This window comes from Mixophyes fleayi, chromosome 2 (assembly GCF_038048845.1).
Source record: "Mixophyes fleayi isolate aMixFle1 chromosome 2, aMixFle1.hap1, whole genome shotgun sequence".
Taxonomy (NCBI): domain Eukaryota; kingdom Metazoa; phylum Chordata; class Amphibia; order Anura; family Limnodynastidae; genus Mixophyes; species Mixophyes fleayi.
This window is the reverse complement of record NC_134403.1, coordinates 339,695,842-339,715,875: the sequence shown is the minus strand read 5'-3', so window position 1 is coordinate 339,715,875 and position 20,034 is coordinate 339,695,842. Positions and strand designations below refer to the sequence as shown.

The 20,034-nt window shown below is 38.9% G+C and overlaps 2 protein-coding genes across 2 annotated transcripts in view; one reads left to right on the top strand and one right to left on the bottom strand.

The window, feature by feature from the left end:
• The window catches only part of ARL13B (ARF like GTPase 13B), a 47,470-nt gene that overhangs the window by 4,163 nt on the left and 23,273 nt on the right, over positions 1–20,034 (top strand). Inside the window, exons 3-4 of the mRNA XM_075197040.1 lie at positions 2,413–2,483; positions 7,189–7,438. Coding sequence (XP_075053141.1) covers positions 2,413–2,483; positions 7,189–7,438 — 321 coding nt within the window. The remainder of the gene's footprint in view (positions 1–2,412; positions 2,484–7,188; positions 7,439–20,034) is intronic.
• STX19 (syntaxin 19) lies at positions 11,531–19,635 on the bottom strand. The gene is made up of 2 exons (XM_075197041.1): positions 19,422–19,635; positions 11,531–13,257 (listed from the first exon to the last, which is right to left on the bottom strand). Exon 2 carries the CDS (start codon positions 13,201–13,203, stop codon positions 12,337–12,339), a length of 867 nt encoding a protein of 288 aa, XP_075053142.1. The 5' UTR covers positions 13,204–13,257; positions 19,422–19,635; the 3' UTR covers positions 11,531–12,336.

Here is a 20,034-nt window from a genome sequence, read left to right as displayed (position 1 = left end):
AAAGGCAAACTTTTCTTCCTGAAAATTGTTAAAATAATATGTCCCCAAATATTTGATTCAATTTTCATTAATAACTTCCAATGTTTAAGTTGATACATTTATCTCCTTTATAACATTGTGAAAATTGTGATTGATGTCATGATTTTTGTATGTACGAAGTGCTTTTAATAAAAATGCTGTTTAAAAAAAATAACATGTCCCCAAATGGATCTAAGATTTTTGCTAGTAGATGTTCCCCCACCCCCCGCCCCCTCCTAACTGCTATCCTTTTCCAATCGGCATCTGCAACAGCTTAATCTATATTTAAATTTGTAGCTGTTGTCAGCGGCGCTTCATCCTCTGATTTCAGGCGATTCCAACAACCAGTGCAAGTCTTGAACAGTCCCCTTTCCAGCACATTATGCAGAAGTATTCAATTGATCGGTTTGAATCCCCTGCCATTGAGTGATGCGGCAGTGAGGGTGTATGCTCCCAATTGTATTAAAATTGAAAAGGTTATGTTGACCATGTAAAAATGTTCTCTGGAATGAAAAATCAATCCCAAGCATGTTCCTCATTGGTTGTACAACAATATACTTTTTTTTTTTTTTTTTGAACATGTAACTAGCATATTGTATTCATTGTGTAATATGTGTGGATAGATCTGTGTGTAGAAGATACAACATATTGTAGTGCAGTGCGTTCCTGTGCATGGGCAGAGGATAATCTAAAGCTTGGGTAATCTGTGTGATTCAGTGTATTACTTATTATAGGTATCAGCACATGTATATGACGCTGGCGTACATGAGGTTACTGCATTGGGAGGACTCGGTACAAGTGGGTAGATGGAGAGAGGATTGGTAACAATGTCAGTTTCAGGGAATAATTGATTAAGTATTTGTCATTTACCTACTGATTAAACTCCAAGCAAAACTCATCATTTTATACCTCTGAACATGGCCAATGGCTAATACACACTATACTCACTGCAAGTCAATGATTTGGGAGGAATTATCACAGATTTCACAGCTAGTGAGCAACTCCACTAATTTGATACCCAAGGAAAGTAAGTCTTCACAGGCTACACTTCTACAGTACACAGTAAAAGATTGCAATGTCCTCTTTTGGGTCTACGTGCAGAGGCGGAACTAGCAAGCTGTGGGCCCGGGATCCTGACCCTCTGCATCTGCCATGCAGCGGGCCCCATTATCTCCGTGGGCCCCGTTATCTCCATGGGCCCCGGTGCACGTCACCAGCCATACCAATGGTAGTTTTCGCCACTGGCTCCATTGGAACTTTTTGCTCTCAACATATATAACAATATTTCATTAGCTTGCCGAACATTTTTGCAGCTTTTTTTAATACATTTTATTATTTTCTCTAGAATAGTAGCAAAAGAAGCATAGGGAGTTATACAGTAAAAACAGAATTCATGCATTATACATTAATGTCACAAGTTAATATATTATATCCTTCTAAATTATACCTAGTGATGTTATCACTTTCTAGTGTGCATGTGTATTTACTATATCTGTTACTGGTGTGTGTATGTTATTCATACTTGCCTACTTTTAGAGGCAGCAGTCCGGGAGGGGGGGGTCCGTCGAGGGGGAGTGGCCACGCGTGGTGTGCTGTTAGGCTCCTCCCCTGTCAATCTTAGGCCATTTTAGCCAATTGCAACAAGATGGTGGGGCCACAATGCCCCTTTTAGCCATGCCCCTGCCATCTTCAACAGCGGTGACAGCTGGATCTGGGATTTTTGCCTGCTCTCTCGGGAGTCCGGGAGAACTCCCAAAAATTCGGGAGCCTCCCAGACATTCCGGGAGAGTAGGCAACTATGATGTTATTATGGGTCCACTTAAGAGGACCTGCCACCAATATTGAAGACATCCCTCAGTTTATTAGGAATCCTTGACATTACTGAGGCACTATTTGACTTATGTTCATGGGGTACTGCTTCTCGGGAATGTGTGTATATGTGTATATATATATATATATATATATATATATATATATATATACACATACATACGCTTTCCTTATTTCTAAAATACATATAATTTATAGTTGGAGTTATTTCCCAATATAACAGCTCTCAGACCATCTTTTTTTTTTTTTTGTTTAAAAGTGGAGCTGAATTATTTGAATATACAAGTTGCCCTCTTAGTAACGTCAGTGTGTGCCAGAGTCTTATTTTAGAGGTTGCAAAGAAAAATTAGCCATGCCCTGCAACTACGGATTTCTTTTTTAACATTTATAGCGTTGTTCTATCCATTTTTCATAAATGTTTAATTCAAATGTTTCATGCTTGACTATAATGTACTTCTTCTGTGAATACTCTGTACTAATCATTTAACTATATGATCTCCTAGCATAGTGTTTTCCTGCATTTCTTTCATCAATAATAAACCATTTCATTTTGTTTCAATATAGAAAAGTGACTCTGGTTATGGTGGGTCTGGACAATGCTGGCAAGACTGCAACTGTGAAGGGCATCCAAGGAGGTGAGCCACACATTTGTCACCGGCCCCCATCTCAAAGGCCAGACGTAAAACATAAAATAACATTCTTTTAGGCATCGCATGTTTATCCACTAGTTTATTAAAAAAAAATGTTACAGTGCAGAATGATGTCAACCAAATGACTACAAATGCTCTGTGTGATAATGCTGCATTACTTGCAGTGTTTCTTCCTCCAAACTTCCCATGATAGAGCCCTTCATGGATTTTTCCCCATTGGTACCCGTGTCTAGTTATTGTTTATTTATTACTTATCATGATGGATCTGTGTCTGCACCAACTCAAAGCTGCCAATGTTCAGGCAAATACACGTCTTTTGTTTATTTCCATATGTTTTGTTCAGGATAGAGTAAAACAAACCCTATTTGCAAATAATGTGTATTTTTATTTTCTCTCCATCTAAGGAGCCCTCAGTGCAGAAACAGTTGTGGCTTAGATTGGAAGTCTTTGTGTGTCCACTTTGTTTGTTAGTTGAAACATCACTGTAAACATAGTCTTGTATATATCCTGTTTACGGATTGGGTCATTTCCAATTAATTCGTTTTTGAATGGCCCTTCCCTCCGCCGCCATTTAAAGATGGTGATCCTCATTTATATGCTGGTGTAGTATTGTAGTGTAATTTATTTCCTTTTAAAATAAAAAGCCCACAGTTCTATCAAATATTTAACTGCTGAAATATTTTGTTATATTTTTTTATTTTATTTTTCTAATGCCTTAATTTAACTTCAATGGAAAACTTACTCTATTGTAAAGTGGTTTATGTTTATTATTATACTAAATATTCATAATAACATTAATTGTTTTTATTCTACCGAGAGTGTTCTTCAGCATATTTCCATTTATTAAATTGTCAAATCTACACATATTAATATTTCCTTTATCAAGTGGGACATGCACAATACAACTGATCACCTACCTGACTGTTACGGTTTCTTATATATAGATTAGCTGGTATTATAAGGAGGGTAGTGTTACAATGCGTGTGATACAATGATATCAGGACTTTTCTAAAATGTCTAACACTTTCATTTTATTCTTATAAAAATACGTTGCACGTTTCATGCATGTAGTGTTTCTTTGTTTACAGGTTCAATATAAAATAAATATATAAACCTTTTTTTGGTCTTCTCTTAATAAAGATTTATTGAACGAGGCTGGCCCGTAGTGTACGCTTTTTGTTCCATTAGCATTTATTTATGTACTATGCGTGGCTGTGATTATTCTTAGCTTTCTTTTCTTATGTCCTGTAGATCCTAGGGGACCACAAGTGTGGCCGTTGCCACTCTGGGGCCCCTATTAATTCATTACTCAGACTCTACAACCTGGAGGAATCTTGGAGGAAAGCCAGCAGTTGTCAGTGCAGCGCTGGCTAAAACTTTTTTTTTTTCAATTGTTTATTGTTTTTTGTATTATTATAATTACTTTTTATTCACCCACCCCCTGCATCATATTGGAGCACCACTGGTCCTTCTATTGAGATAGGACCCGTGCTAGCAATAATAGCAAGAAATTATTTAAAAAACAAGCAGCATGACCACCCCTTTAAATTGTATGGACTGCGTTGGTTAGCTGCTTTAAAAGTATTTTAGATATTAGCAACCTCCTACACCATTTATTTCAATTGATTTCAATCAAAGAAAACACAACATCACCACCCCCCAGGTTCAAAAATGTTTTATTAAATAAAAGTTAAATAATTTTTTTCTGTCTTTCTTCTAATGTACTGACTGTACTTTTAGCTCGCTAGGCCTGAGAAAATCCTAACGCATGCAAGCGACAACAATCCCGTAGAAAACACCCTGCCATTAACGTCGCTAACGAACGCTGATGCTAATTAAATGATACAAAGAGTTTTATGAATTTCCAGAAATGGCTGGTCCAGTCAACCAATTAGAAATGGAAGAAAAGGTTTCAAACCATTTCCCAATTATCTATTTGTCCAAACATTTATACAGGGAGTCTAGGAGACTCTTGGTTGGTTAGCACCACCATTGATGCTGCTGCAGTTGTGTATTCAGTTTACTTTGAATTGTGAATCTGTTCCTTTTCTGTGTGTAGAGAAACTCACCATGTAATTAATTTTGCATACTTGATTTATGTAAATAAAAGTGCCCCTAGCTATAAAATAGGTAGGTATCTCTGGCTACTGTTCCCACTGACAACTCCAGAGCAGCTTTAATATTAAGTAATTATTATTCTAGTTATTTTACAGCAGCCCTGGAGTGAGAGCTTGCTCCAGGGGGCTAAAGAGTGGAAATGTGGGTGGAGAGATTTATACAATGATCATATTATTAAATACTTATATATTTATTAAAATAAGTATGCAGATATAGGAAAGTAATAGTTAGTGTTGTATTAAACATTGTTATGTTTTTCTGTATTTTGCTTATAGTGCCCATTTAAAGTACATTGGTGCAGAGAAATGACTTACTGTATGAACTAACAGCCTGGCCCCTCACACTGGTAGGCAAATTACTGCAATCTGCAGGACAAACCCTTTTAGTGGCTATTGGGAGTATTTGGACAGCAAATCACCCCTTCCTGACAGTGTTCTCCAGTGCCCGACTTCACCCTCCTTCTTACCTTATATACAAGAGGCAGGTAGAGGAGGGGATGTCCCTGATACCACATACAGCATGCTGCTGTATCCCTGATTGTGAGCGGAGCACACTAGTGCTGCTGAGTTCACAGTCACTCAATGACCCGGAGAAGTTAGCATGGTCCCTTGTACCCTGTATTAGGCTTTGTGGTCCTTTCCTACTAAAGCACTTAGGACAAACCCTTCTTAATTAAACCTCTTCCCCACATACCTGGTACCTGAATCGGATTGCAGAGGAGGAGAGTTCATGGTGGAGGTGTTGTATATGGTGTGCAGTGGTCAGTTACCAGGGTCCCCTCTATTTGCTATTTGTGATACAATGGAGTATGAATTGATCTATTACGTATGGCTTTAGCCCTGAACATGTGTGAGTTACAATATGTCTATCTCAGCCATGGTTAAATAAGATATCAGCTATATTCTCCAATGAGAGAGGGTCCCCAGTGGCCAATTAGGGAACAGTAGATTACTGTACTTGGCTTGGCTGTGACATAACTGTTAGACAACACATTTCTTAGACATGGGAGTACAAACAAAACAGCACTCCAAAACAATGTTGTAATATGTCAATATAAAGTCCTTTTTAAAAAAAAAATATATATATATTAACTCAACCCAAAATTAAATATTTAAGGAATTAAGTTAAAGTAAAAAACAAAATGTTATATTTGCCATGTATACTCCTTACACCAGATCTTGCAGCTTGGCCATTTCAGTTAGGCTAAGCCGATATTGATGCCACTTCCTGTGAACTTACCATTATGGGTGCAATGTATCAAGCGCTCACTCAAAAATCACCTTCTGACATTTACCTACCTGGACCCATCCTAAGACCGTTTCCTCCTCATGCTCCACCTACCTGCCCATTTCACTCCACCTCTTTCATCTCCACTTACTACTCTTATCCTCTTAATTTTAACTCTCACTAATTTGGCCCCCTCTACCTCCTATCTCCTCATCCTCGTTTCCTTTGTTCTAGTTGTGTCTTCTTATGTAGTTGCTTTCTCTCTAGTCTCTTGTATTGATTGTTACTGATTCTATTATTTCTCTTCTCCTTTATTTATGTGTATTTTTTTTTCTGTTTATTGTTTGTTGATTATGCGGTTGTTGCGGATTCTGTGGTGGCATATAAATAAAGATGATGAATTCAATTACCTGTTACGTCCCCTCGGAGCCTTGCCTGATGTACAGCTGCGCGCATCTCTGGGTATGAGGTGTGAGCAAAAATCAGCAATGTTTGTCTGTCCTGACATTCCACAAGGCTTGGAAGGGACTTTGCTGGTGATTAATTTCTCCTCTATGATTGAAAGATCTAGGGGAGTTGAATTGACAGCCACATGAATGGGAAGATCAGGGAGAAGGGCAATTGACACCTGCCTGTAACAGGCTGGGCGGAAGGCATGTTGCCTTAGCGTATTATATTGAACTAGCACCATAACCCGAGGATGCACAGATCAGATTTGAAATGTGTAGCAGTTTTTATAAGCAAATTATTTGGTAAATAGACCAAAAATGCTATTTAGAAAATAAGATTTGTTGCTTTGTCGCGTTGTCGTCATGTTGTACCGAGGTTTCCTACCAGCGTCAAACAATTGTTTACAAGTCAAAAATTATGTTTTCAATATTTGTCACATTGTCTCGTTGTCGCTATGTGATCTAATAGGTTACTTTTTCGATACTAAATAACTATGTAGATTTGGCAGCTTTACCCTGAGAGCTGTGGAAGATATTCACAAACAACTAAACAAACTTCTTCTTTTGTATATTGAGATATATTATTTTTATTTATATGAATTTGTACGTGTATATTTGTTAATATTAAAAAAGTATCCAGTTTCAAAAGAAAAACATGCATTTTTATCTGTATTTTTCTTGTAAACATCACATTAGTTTTAGGACTGTAAACATAAATGAAAGTTTAAGCAAACAGATTCTGTAGCAAACCATGTTCTCTCATGTTGCATCAACCATTCCCGTAGCTAAATAAAACAATATTCGTGCCTGTATATATAATGTCAGTGTTGGGAATGGATGCATTCTGTTTTTGGAACATTGTGCATGTCTTCTTGACTCTTGATCTTTTGTAACAGAGTCTCCGCAAGATGTGGCTCCGACAGTGGGATTCTCCAAAGCAGATGTGAGACAGGGGAGATTTGACATCACAATATTTGATCTTGGTGGCGGCAAGCAAATCCGTGGCATTTGGAAAAACTATTATGCCGAGTCCTATGGAGTGGTGTTTGTTATTGATTCCAGCGATGTGGAAAGGATGGAGGAAACTAAGGAGACCGTGGCAGAGGTTCTAAGGCACCCGAGGATTGCAGGAAAACCAGTGTTGGTGTAAGTAAGGACATTTTTAATGTACTTTTATTCATCTTATATTCTGCATTATTCACCTGTTCTTGCACAATACAGTCACACAATGCAAATTGCAAATAATATGTCGGTATTGATTACATGTTTGTTAAAGAACTCTAATATAAGCACATGTTTGTGTATATATAGGTGGCGTGGTCTGGTGTTTTTCACCTGGCGCGTTAAACGTGCCTCCTACCTCATACCATACTTACCTTACAAATGTGCAGATAATGCAAATCAAAGCCATTTACTTTACAGAAGGAACAGCTGCTTTGTCTTTAAGTACACCAGACCCCCCACCCCCTCCCCCTCTTCCTGTTTAGGTATCCCACTGATTAGAAGATGCACAATCAGAGCAGAGTTTCTGTTGTCCTTTAGTTCCTTGTGATGGCACCAGATCCAGCAAGGTACTATTTACTTTGAGAGACTTCCATCAAGGCTACCTGGAGTCAGCAAAAGCTGAGATCTCAGAGTTGATGTGATTAGTATATATTACTCATCTATCAGAGAGAGAGAGAGAGAGAGAGAGAGGATCATGTTTTAACTGTTTGGTTTATCATTTCGTACATTTTGATTGGTTTAAAGTGGATCCATGATCTTCTCACTTCGGAGGCAGATAACTTGTGAGCTTAACCAATATATAAACTTTTCAATGAGCTTTTCTTTCCAGGCTCGGACACAAAAGTATCTGTCTGTAGAAGCCTTTGGTTTCCAGTTACCCTGGCCGTCCCGTGTGTTACCCTGGCCGTCCCGTGTGTTACCCTGGCCGTCCCGTGTGTTACCCTGGCCGTCCCGTGTGTTACCCTGGCCGTCCCGTGTGTTACCCTGGCCGTCCCGTGTGTTGGAAGGACAAAGTTATAGCTCCCATTGGCAGGAGAAAGTGGTTTATAGAAATATTATTCCTCTTCAAACCCTTCAGTGCCAAGGACGCGTGGGACTCATTGTCCACATAGACCTCTAACGTGCCCTGGCCTGGTCCGTTCGTCCTTAGCACTCATGGGGTTAAACATCTAAAAATAACACTGCAGGTATGGTGAGTGTGTTGCTGGTGAAGGCTGGGGGAAGAGGCAGCACATGATGATGTCACTATATCGGTGCGCTGTGACGTCACTGAGCAGGTGGAGCTCAGCCACTGCACTGCAGAAAACATCTGAAAGGTGTGGCCCTATAGATGTTAGTGTCTGGTAATCCTGTGTATCATCACACCATAGCACCCTACACTACAGAAAACATTAAGCAGCCTAGGAAATGGGGAGGGGTGTGTTAATGCCCCTGTTTCGCCCCATCCTGGCTCCAAGTAACTGTGGGGTCCTCTCTTTCACATCTTGCGCCCTATTTTAGTAGTTATTGTCTGATGGTCACCAGACAATAACACCCTACACTACAGAAAGCGTTAACATTGAGATGGTGGTGGTTATAAAGCCCAGATCTCCCCCATTCTGGCTTCAATAAACTCATGAGTATCCTCATTTGATGCAGTAGGTTGTCTAGTTTTCAAAGTAATATGCCTTTGTTGGGCTGCCCATATTCCTACACATCTTATGTAGTTCATTCAAGACAGCTTTTTGCTGTTTAAGAAAGGTGGACTGATGCCAACGCAAGACCCACAAGGTATTTCTTGGTGGTGTTTAGAAAACAATATATACGTTTGCTTTTAGTTCACTTTCTTGACCTTTCAATAAAAAGAAACAAAACACTTTTTTGCCAATTGTACTTAGATTTTCTTTGCTTATACCTCCTGGTATGGCAAACTAATGGTATTTTCTGACAGTTCAAAGTGTTCCAAAAAATAAATAATAAAGTCTAATACTGAATACTGTATTACTAATATTGATGTTGGAATGTGACCAGTCCATAATAGGCTCCGCACAGGGGAAATCTTCAATGAAGGGGGGGGGGGGGTAAATACTGTTTCACAATTTATTGATTTCACTTACAACAGAGGGCTAATTAGAGCAGAGTAACATGAAGTTAGACTAATAGTGATTTTGTACATTTCAGGGCGCAGAGGAAATGATTCCCCAACATGCGTCCATCATCCTCTAAAATAATACTTGTTTAGGACAAGCATGGTGTATGAGCATGTTCTACCTATATACAGAGGGTATAGTTTCATTTTTACATATTTTTGTTGCTACTAGCAAGTGTGTGACACAAACTGAACACAACTAGCACAACATGCAGGTTTGTGTTTACTTTTTTTTTTTTTTTTTACCTTCAAGTGTCCCATTCAACTTACAGAGAGAGTCGACCAGTACTGAAAACATTGACCCTGTTAGAGCAGAAATATATTCATGTGTGCTTGAGTGGCAGCATCTGATAGTAACTGTACAGGGCGAACTCTGTGAAGTTTAATTTAGCAGAAAGCTCTGTAACAAATGTGGAGGGTGCAGGTGAACGTGGCAATTACATAGTTTGTAAGGTGGTAAAAAAGACACAGATCCATTGAGTTCAAACTTTCATAATTCTAGTTATAATTGTGAAGGCTGAACAACATCCCCCAGTGTGAGAGTCATCCAGGTACCTTACAGAGGGGAAAAGATTCCTTCTTGACCCCAAAATGGCATTAATGTCCTCTGCTAGGTATACCATTTTTATGTAAGAAAGGCATCCATCCATGTATATATTCTGTTAGTGAATTTGCCGTCATCCCCTCACATGGTAAAGAATTACACAGCTTAGCCACTGTTAGGGTGAAGAGCCCCTTCCTATGCTTATGGTGACGCTGTCTTTTTGCCATTTGCAGGTGCTGATCTCTGTATGATACTTGATACAAAAACGTTATTATACAAATCTGTGTATTGACTTTAAATAGATCCATGTTAATGACATCACCTCTAAGACAGCTTTTGTTCCAAAGTAAATAAACCTACCTTATCTAACCTCTCTAGTTTAACCCTTCTATTTCCTCAATGAATTTGTCTGTCTCTGAACCCTCTCTAGTTCTGCCTTCTTACAATATGGTACCCCAACCTATACCAGAGTATTACACATGTGGTCTGACTAGTGACTTTTGGATATATTTGCTTCATGCGCATTTATCCACATTTGTATACATCCAGAATTGTATCCACCTTTTGTAGCTGATGTCTGGCACTATTTGCAGCTACTTGCCGAATATCCAAAGTACTTTGTCATCTTCATTTTCTTTAATGGTATTCCATGTAACGTCTAACTAGCATAGTTTATTACAACAGCCTAGGGGCATGAATGCTACATTTTTTTACATTACATTTCAATGCCATATTGTGTCATAGATTACCATTGGTCTAAGTCTTTCTGTAGAAAATGACTCTCCTCTGTATTAATAACCTGACATAGATTAGTGTAATAGATAAATACAGACTCCTTACATTGTAGGCCATCTATAAGGTCTTAATAAAATCATTAATTACTGATCCCTCTGGTACACCACCAATAACTTAGGCCCAGTCTGAATGTATTATATTTATTACTACTCTTTGTCTGCTATCCTTCCACCAGTTCTCTACCTATATGTTCACACCTAGACCTGTTACTTTCATCTTATTATTATTATCTGTTATTTATAAGACAACAGCATATTACTTAGCACTGTACATTGAGGTAATTGTTTACAAGTAAGTACAATGACATAAAACAAAAGGTAACATTGGCCCTATCCAAATGAATTTGTAGTCTTGAGAGGTGTGGGAAACATTGATACATAAGGTAGTGGAATAATTGTAGCAGGCGGCCATTGGCGACTGGGATTTCTGTGAATCTACCAATGATACGGCTGGAATGAGGAGAGTAGAAGGTGGAGACATGAAAGATGAACCAGTCTGTGTAGATATGTAAAGACAGCTATCTGCAGGCAACTATGGCTCTCCTTCACCTCAATCATTTTTGCTAGAAGATGATTATAACATTGTGTTATGTGTGTTAAATGCTTTTGCAGAATCCAAATATATTGCATCAGTAGCACTACCAAGATCCAGTTTGAAACTTGCCTCCTCATAAAAAAATAATCATATTGGACATGGTCCTACATCAGCAGTGCTGGAAACTGGTGGATACAATATGTTGATGTTATATACTGGCCATTGGAACTGGTATTATATGCTGGACATTTACAAGGAATGATGTGGTATAATAGTATATTGTGCAATAATTGAATATCTATGTAAACATTATAGATAAATATACACCATCTTTTTTTACATAGGAATACCTACTTTTACATGTTTCCCATTGTGTATTACTTTACTATTACATGTGCAGAAATAATCTGTAGGCAGATAGTGCTCACCCATTCACCCCAGTGTCATACAGATGTGGTGTGCCCTTAGATCTATCACACGGCACTTACTGCCTTTTTGCATTATGATTACGTTGGTAGTCTATTCTGCACAGTAATAACAACATTGAGCTCTTGTGGAACTACAGGACTTCAATATCCCCCAATAATTTGATATTGTAAGATACTTTACTGGACCATTCTAGACAAAACTCACAACATGTTTCCAGTTATTTTGTATATATACACTATGCTGCTTATTGTGTATTTGTTACCTTCACACAGTGGAGCAGCTACTTACGCCTCAGTGATGTCACTTCCTGCTGGTAAATTGGTTACCATTTTCTCCTGAATACTGGTACAGCACACAAGATGGCCGCCTCCACTGTGTGTAAGTGACTGATCCACTGTTGCTATTGTGAAATTTAATATTCTATATACGCTTCAAAGGTACAGTGCTAATGGTATCATTAACTGTTCAACATGGATCTCTTGGATGTGAAAACACCCGGCTTCTGTTCAGCAAGAAAAGCTGTGCAAAATAAATTTGGTGCGTCGTGTTCTGTTTTACTACAAAATTAAATAACGTAAACAGCAACCAAAGTCAACAGTTGGTAATATTTTAACAACAAGGACAACAGCAGCAACATAACATCTTGCATGGGTTTTTCTTTTTGTATTTAATGGCCAACTTGAACTTCTCGTTTGTCTTTTTGACATAGTCCTCTGTATTATTTACAGTCATTTCAATATTGTTCAAAGTTTCCCCTTGTTCCTCGACTAAAATAAAAATCTGGAGAAAGAGGTCTCTTAAATCCTTCACCTGCTGTTCTAAGCTTAACAGCTCTTTGTGTCTCTGCTCAATCTCACATAATTGGGCTTTGGTGATGTTTGATTCAGTGATCAGGTTTTCGTTAAAGACATCCCATTTGCCTTGTTCCATCATTTTGTTCACTTTATCCTCATCTACCTCTTGTCCAGCCACCTCTAGTTGTCGGATGATAAATGTTTTACATTTGTCCTGCTTGGTCACAATGGTCTCATTATATTGAATCATTGTGGCTTGAAATTTTCTGAATAGGGTTGCGTGGTGGTTTTGCAGGGTCCTGGTACGGCTGGATGACTGTCCTGTTTCTGTTTCTGCTTTTTTTGCGTGCTGCAATAAAGTGTCCAAGCGGTTTTTAATGTTCTCTGCTTGAACCTTGATGTCCTTCGCGATATTGCTCTCAGTCTTCAGAACACTGAATCTTCTCATAGAGGAGACCAGAGTCTTCTGCTGTTGTCCAAACTTTGTAACGTTGTCTGAAAGCTCCTTAATACTATTTTGAAGTTTTTTTATGTCCTTTAAATAGCAGTCAATGATAGGTTCTTGCTCGAATATGACAGCTTCCTGCTGGAACTCTACCGACCCTGCTGTGGATGGTTTTGTTTCATTGGACTGTTCCAGGTCTTTTGCTCTCTGCATTAGTTCTTGAAGTCGATCCTTCATTTTGACTTAATCTGCTGAAGCTAAGAAGGCTTAGGAAGAAATTGTTTCCGATTTCTAAACAAATAAAACAAAAGACAAGTTATTGTAAGTTGCTATTTTGAGAGAGTTCATTTGTTTATTTCTTAATGTCAAGATTTGTAAATGAGTAATTTGGCTTAATTGGGAAAGACGTGTTTATTAAGTACATTATGACATAAGACATAATCTGACAACTGCAATTACTGTTTTTGGGACAACCTAATAATAATATTATCTTTTATTTATAAGGCGCCGTAATAGATCTGCAGCATCTTACATGACATAAACAGAAGTACACAATAAACACAATGAAAAACAAAATACAAGGACCAGACATACTGATTAAACGAACAACACACAGATAACATTTCATGCAGATCAAATTATTTACTGGTCAGTGAGTGAGATGATAATGTCCAACGTGAAGTAGGTATGAGCTCAAGAAAACTGGGCTAGGGAAGCAGACCTAGAGGTACAGGGGGTGATGGAATAGTAGAACGAGAACACGATGAAAGATGGCCCTGTTCATGAGAGCTTACAAGCTAAAGGGAAGAAGAACACACAAATAGGGTGGTACTGAGTGGGGGGAATAGAAACAATAACTGAGACAAAGGAATTAGGAGACGGGCTGACAGGCTTGAGTAAAGAAAGGAATCTTAATGGCATGCTTGAAGGTCCTGGAGAGTAGAGGTTAATTTAATAGGGCGTGAGAGATCATTCCACAGCTGGGGAGCAGCCCGGGCAAAGTCCTGGAGGCAGAAGTGAGAAGAGGTAATCAGTAATTGGCAAAGTGGAACGGGTGGCAAGGATTGTGTGTAGAGATGAGGTTGGAGATATAGGGTGGCAGGATAGGTTGAGTGCTTTGTAGGTGAGAATAAGGAGTTAAAATTAAATTCTGAAGGCTATGGAGAACCAATGTAGTGACTGGCAGAGAAGATAGAATTAAGAGGGGCAAGGTGGGAGTCTGGTAGGCCAGAGAGAAGGAAGTTGCAGTAATTAAGGCAAGAGATTAACAAGTGAATAAGAGTTTTGGGGGCTTCCATGATGATAAAGGGCCAGATCTTGGATATATTCCAGACATGGAGGAGGGCTGAATGTGAGGTTTGAAGGAGAGGGAGGAGACTGGGATGACCCCATAGGCAGCGGACTTGAGGGACAGAAAAGAAGGTAGTAATAACTGAGAGGGGGTGGGAAAGCCATGGAGGTGAAGGGGAGACTATTATTTCTGGCTTGGAAACAGTGCGTTTAAGAAAGTGCTGGGTCAATCAAGAAGAGATGGCAGAGGGACAGCAGGAGACACAAGTGAAGGGGAGAGGTCAGGGGAGGAAAAATAGATTTCGGTGTCATTAGCAAACAGGTGGTACTGGAGACCAAAGTGATAAGGTCACCAAGGAAGGAGGTGTAGAGGGAGAAGAGCAGAGAGCCAAGAACAAATTCCTGGAGAACTCCAACAGCTAAGGGAGGATGGGGGGAGGTGGAGACGGGTGTAGAGACTGGAAAGGAGCTGTTGGTGAGATAAGAGAAAAACCAGGAGAGGACGATGTTGCAGAGCTCAATAGATTGCAGAGTTTGCAAAAGGCGGTCAGCAATATCAAAGACAGCAGAGAGGTCAAGAAGGATAAGAACGGAAAAGTGTTGCTTAGATTTAGCGTAGAGGTGACCTTAATGAGGCTGATTCGGTGTAGTGGAGGGATCGAAGTGGGTCAAGGGAAGGGAGTGAGATGAGAGAAAGGAAGCAAGAAGGTTTTAGACAAATCACTGGAAAAGTTTGGAGGGAGATAAGGGCTGTAATTGGAGAGAGAGAAGCAGAGTCAAGGAATGTTTTTTTGAGTATGGGGAGAGACGAGTGTGTTTAAAGGATGAGGGGAAGATACAAAGGAGAGGGATAGGTTGAACAGGTTGGGCAAGATGAACACAGGCCTTCAATTTAAAACTTAAAAAGTCTGAATATCATAATTGGTTCTGTTTTCAAAGTTCTATTTGGATCTTACATTATTGTCATGCAGAGGTAACATAACATAGTTATTAGGCAGTGTTATTACTATTTACCAGCAATAGGCAGTGCTAATTTTGAAGTCAAGTAGGGTACTAGATGTAAACATTGGACAATATATCATTACAGACTGATGGGATCTCATGTAACTTCTTTAGCCAGAATTCAGAATTTTTACCAACTTTGCCCACTGGTGCACAGTAATACGATAGTGGTACAGTTTGCAATTTTGAACTATAGATATGTGTTAAAAGTTACTGTTTTACAAACCTGGTTGGCTACATACATTTTCTAGTCACCATTGCATCTGATAATTGCATTTGCCCAGCTTTGAAAATGTAAGGATAGGCTACAAACTGATGCTTATAAACGTCCTACTTTGCACTGCCATCTGCAGCATTATGCTTATAAATGTAAGCGTAAAGATGGCGAATGTGTGCTCCTGTCCAGACCAGAAGTCTTGGATCCCTGCAGTCCATGGCATTGAGATACAGTGAGAGGTCCAAGTCACCTGTCCGTTACAAACAATATCCAAATTCTGATATTATATGGCCAATGCAAAGTTTTTCATGGGGCACTCCTACGAAAACAGGTTGAGACCATACAAATGTGGTCTAATAGCTTGATTAGAATGAGTTCAGCTTGGATCTCTAATTATTGATAATAGGGGTCATCTATTTCTAGGGGGGTTTTGTAAAAAAAAAAACCTCATCTCCTTGTTCCTGACACTATACCAGGAGACGTACTCGGACATTGAGTAGCTGGCACATATTTGGTGAAATGCTTCTACTTGGGAGAACTAGGTTATTATATTTTGGCAGAAAGTAACTACAGAAATAATTAACAAACAAATGTACATTTTGAAGTTGTTTCTAATGGTAATTAACATATTTTAATATGCAACCAAAAGAAAGCATTGTGTCAAAAGACAGATAAATAAATTGACTTGAGTAGACTAAGAACCTAAATCGTTATTCCCAGCAAAAGGGACGCAAAGCAGAAGTGTAAAAGTGGGTTGTACAAACAAGCAACTTTTCTCACTTAGCAATTTAGCTCTGTTTGATTAAAGGGAGCTTTCCTGTATTGAAATGTCTTTTACTGAGGTTTCATATGCGGTTTACTCGCATTTCAATGATCATTGTATAGACTCAAATGTATTGTAATGCAGCAATGGAACAAGTAGCTTTCAGAAAAACAGGGATACAACACAAGTCTGAATGCAAATGGAATTGGTCTCCCTTAGAATGATGATTTGTAGTCTCCTATATGTTTACATGCATTAACTTAGCTTTAAAAATGCATATTCAAAAATTCCAGTGGTTATGTGGCCAAAGGGAGAAAAATATATACATTGCAACACCCCTTATATGAAATTTACAAACTTTTACCAGGAGAAGTGTGCTTGTTAAGATTTAGAAACGTTTTTGTTTAGAGATGATCCTATCCTCCTCTCTGTTGCCAGTAACATGTTACTTTATAATATCCTAGCAATACTCTGAATAAGTTCATATAAAGGGCATGTGAAAATAAACTTCAGTTATTATAAAATGCCGGGGATAATCCCATTGTAGCGTACCAGCTACATACACACTTTCTCCTCAAGATAATATTTTGTCTAACCCTACAGTAACACATTTTTTTGAACTTTTGTTTTCCTGTTTTGTGTCCCTAAATGGATAATAAAACAGACATAGAATAGTGCACAGGTAACTGTACAGAAATATGTTGTTACCCATGGCAACCAATCAAACTGGCTGCTATGGGTTACAGTACCTGTTTTTAGAAATGTTCCTCCTACTGCTATAATGACTATTTCTCAACTGAGTGCTATATACTATGTAGTTTCACCACATTGCATTTAGGAGCACCATGTTGAAAAGTCCATGATTAATGTCGCATTTTTCCGTTAAGGGCCAAGCACTGCATTTGATAGAGATCATCGTCGGAGAAGTTTGAAAGGGGCAGAAGCGTTCAGAGAGGACCGTGTGCTCCGCTGTAAATCAGTCGGCTTTAAGAGTAGAGTTAAAGCTGGTACTCTTATTATCTCAGAGATATTTAAAGTCAAATGTTATACGTACAAAACTTCTAATGATGGCCTCTAGGTGGAGCTGTATATTATGAAACCGCTCCACCTATATTATTGAAGGGAAATTACCTTACCTATGTTTTTGACTTGAAGAGCAGTTCTTTTTTTATTTATGAACGTGTATTTTTATAGCCCCAGCATACATTACACAATAGTCAAATAAGGTTGAGTATTAACAAATAGTGTTAGGAGGAATCTTGATATCTGTAGGAAAATAGGAGTTTGATAAATAAGGTTAAGTGTCACAGATTGAATATTGGTTCAGCCAGATTGCAATGGGAAGAAGTGCTTAGTAATTCCATATGATCCTTTCACACAGCAATGTTGTTTTTTGGGAGTCGGAAAGATGTTTGAGTATAGAGTGAGAATAAATGTTAACTGCATAGAGGGGTGGAAATTGGGTAGAATAAGGGGGAAAAAGTCTGACTTTTGGAGGCCAGAGAAAAGTCTTGTTGTGTTGGGGTGGGAGAGTTTCCACAGAGTGGGTGCAGTCAGAAATAACGTTCAGTGTGAGTAAGGGGTGCAGAGCGGATGGGCCGAGTTGGGAGATATTTTGAGAGCAGGGGGCCATGTTGTAGAGGAAAAAATATGTCTTAAAGAACTGAATAAGGCTTCATAATGAATTTATCCTAGCAGTTATATGACCTGGAAAATGGAAAATAATGATAAAATAATATATATAATTCAGAGTAATGTGCCAGATTGCTACTGTGAATACTGGGCCTGAGGATGGAGCAGTCATTGAGAGGTATGTATGACTTTATAATGGGCCGTGGGGGCTCCATCATAATTTTATTATGATAAAGACTGATTTCTTTGTGTAGGTTTGGGCTTAGCCATCCAAGTCTATATGCCCCCTTCTTGGGGTGCGAGGTAATATTGTGGAGAACTGAATCCGCTGCATACACTTTTTGGAATAAACCACCTGCCACTACCCAGTAGATCCACAGGTTTGATGTGCCCTGGACTCAGCCCTGCCGTCACCTGAGCTTATACTTCTGCAGGCCCAAATGGGCTTTCTGCAGGGTTTTACCTAATCAGCCTCAGTGACATCCTTCCACTGCAGAAAGTTTGACACTCAAAGTCCACCAGGCTGTTTGACGCTTGATCTTGTCCAATTTGACCACCCTCATCCAGAGAAAACGTCTAGTTGACATCTGGTGACCCTGGGGCGTGCTAGTGCACACACATTCTGAGAGCAGTTACCCCATGACGCCATGTGTGTGGCCAACATATATTTTAAGATTATGTTACTCAATTGTAAATCATGCTTGACAGTGTGTGAAAACTGGCCCTGTCCATTTGAGTGACATCACACTTCTATATTATACATTTAATGTATGCACACTCTGGAGTGTTTCAGACTGATTCAGGGAGCACATAGGCTTTTTTTAAATTTAACTCAAAATGATGTTTTTATGTATTGGCGAAGTATAACGCATATAAAAGAAATGAGTGTTGGTATCAGTGGTGGTACCTCAATAAGTGGTATATATTTTACATGGTTTCCAAGGGTATGTAAGTGATTTATGGATATACATGTATGAACACTAGAGGAGTACTTTATTGGCTTGTACAGAAACGAGGGGTTCATTAGTAAACGTACTGGATTACTTTTACCAGCACAAGTAGTTAATTAGTGTACTTTACCAGTAGAGGTAATGTCTTTACTTTGAGATACAAGGGGTTAATTGATATTAATGTACGCACACATTACAGCTGTAGTCGGTCAACATTTACAGACATAAGGAAGTACATGATAGGAGAATGGCTAAGAAACTCTTATGTGTGCCATATAAAAGGCTTGGGCGGAGAGGTTTATTAAACATTAATATGTGCATTTATTATCATACTTCTGATGCTTGTTTCTGCATATTTCAGGAATTGACGCATAGTATAAAATTTCCTACCTGTCCTGATATTACAGCTGTGGCATATGGTGTAATCTGTCTAACTTTCTGGTATTGAAGAGAGAGGAATGAACACTGTTTAATCACCTTCCATGTCTGTAACACATAGACAACTGTTGATTTGCAGTTTGTATTGTCCCCTCTGTTTAATCTTGTGCACAGTTAGCAGCCAGGTGTGTTGTCATTTTAAATAGAAATGTGATTGACTTACCCGGATAGTCTCTGTGATGTTGTCTTGTTTTATAATCCAATGTGGAACGTGTGTTATCTCTCTCTCCTTTCAGTCCAGCACTGTCCTCTGCTCTGTCGTCCACTCAGATCCATTAGAGGAAGATCCCAGCACAGTGTATATTAGGAGTGAGAGTGACCTAGTATCTAGCATTTATGTGAACTGCAGGGAATCTGGTTTTGCCTGTTAGAAGCCTGTGCTGTGTATTTGTAGGCATGGCAGCTGTTGTACTAGCCAATCAGAGAAGGGCAGAGGAATCTATTGTTCATGCTTTGCATACTTGTTATAAAATAAGAATGTTGTAGTCCTGCTTCCCAGCACACCAAGCCTTGGTACTGGCTGTAATTACTTTCAGTATCTGTTTATTTGCCCAGCTTGTTTCACTGTCATTTAACAAAAAAATAGTTTTGATTTTAGTCATATCAATGAAATAGTTAAACCTACATTTATTTTACGTGAACAGATAGGAGACTGGTTGGGCTAGTTTATTTATTGACAGTCTGAAAACAGTGGAATCATTTGTCCTGTTTTGGCAGAGGGTGCCAGTTATCACTGGTGTGGAAATTTACAGTAAAAATGTAATGTGCCCTCCGGA

Bases quoted from the DNA above. Each gene is read 5' to 3' on its own strand.
- STX19 (XM_075197041.1), bottom strand. From the start codon at position 13,203: ATGAAGGATCGACTTCAAGAACTAATGCAGAGAGCAAAAGACCTGGAA.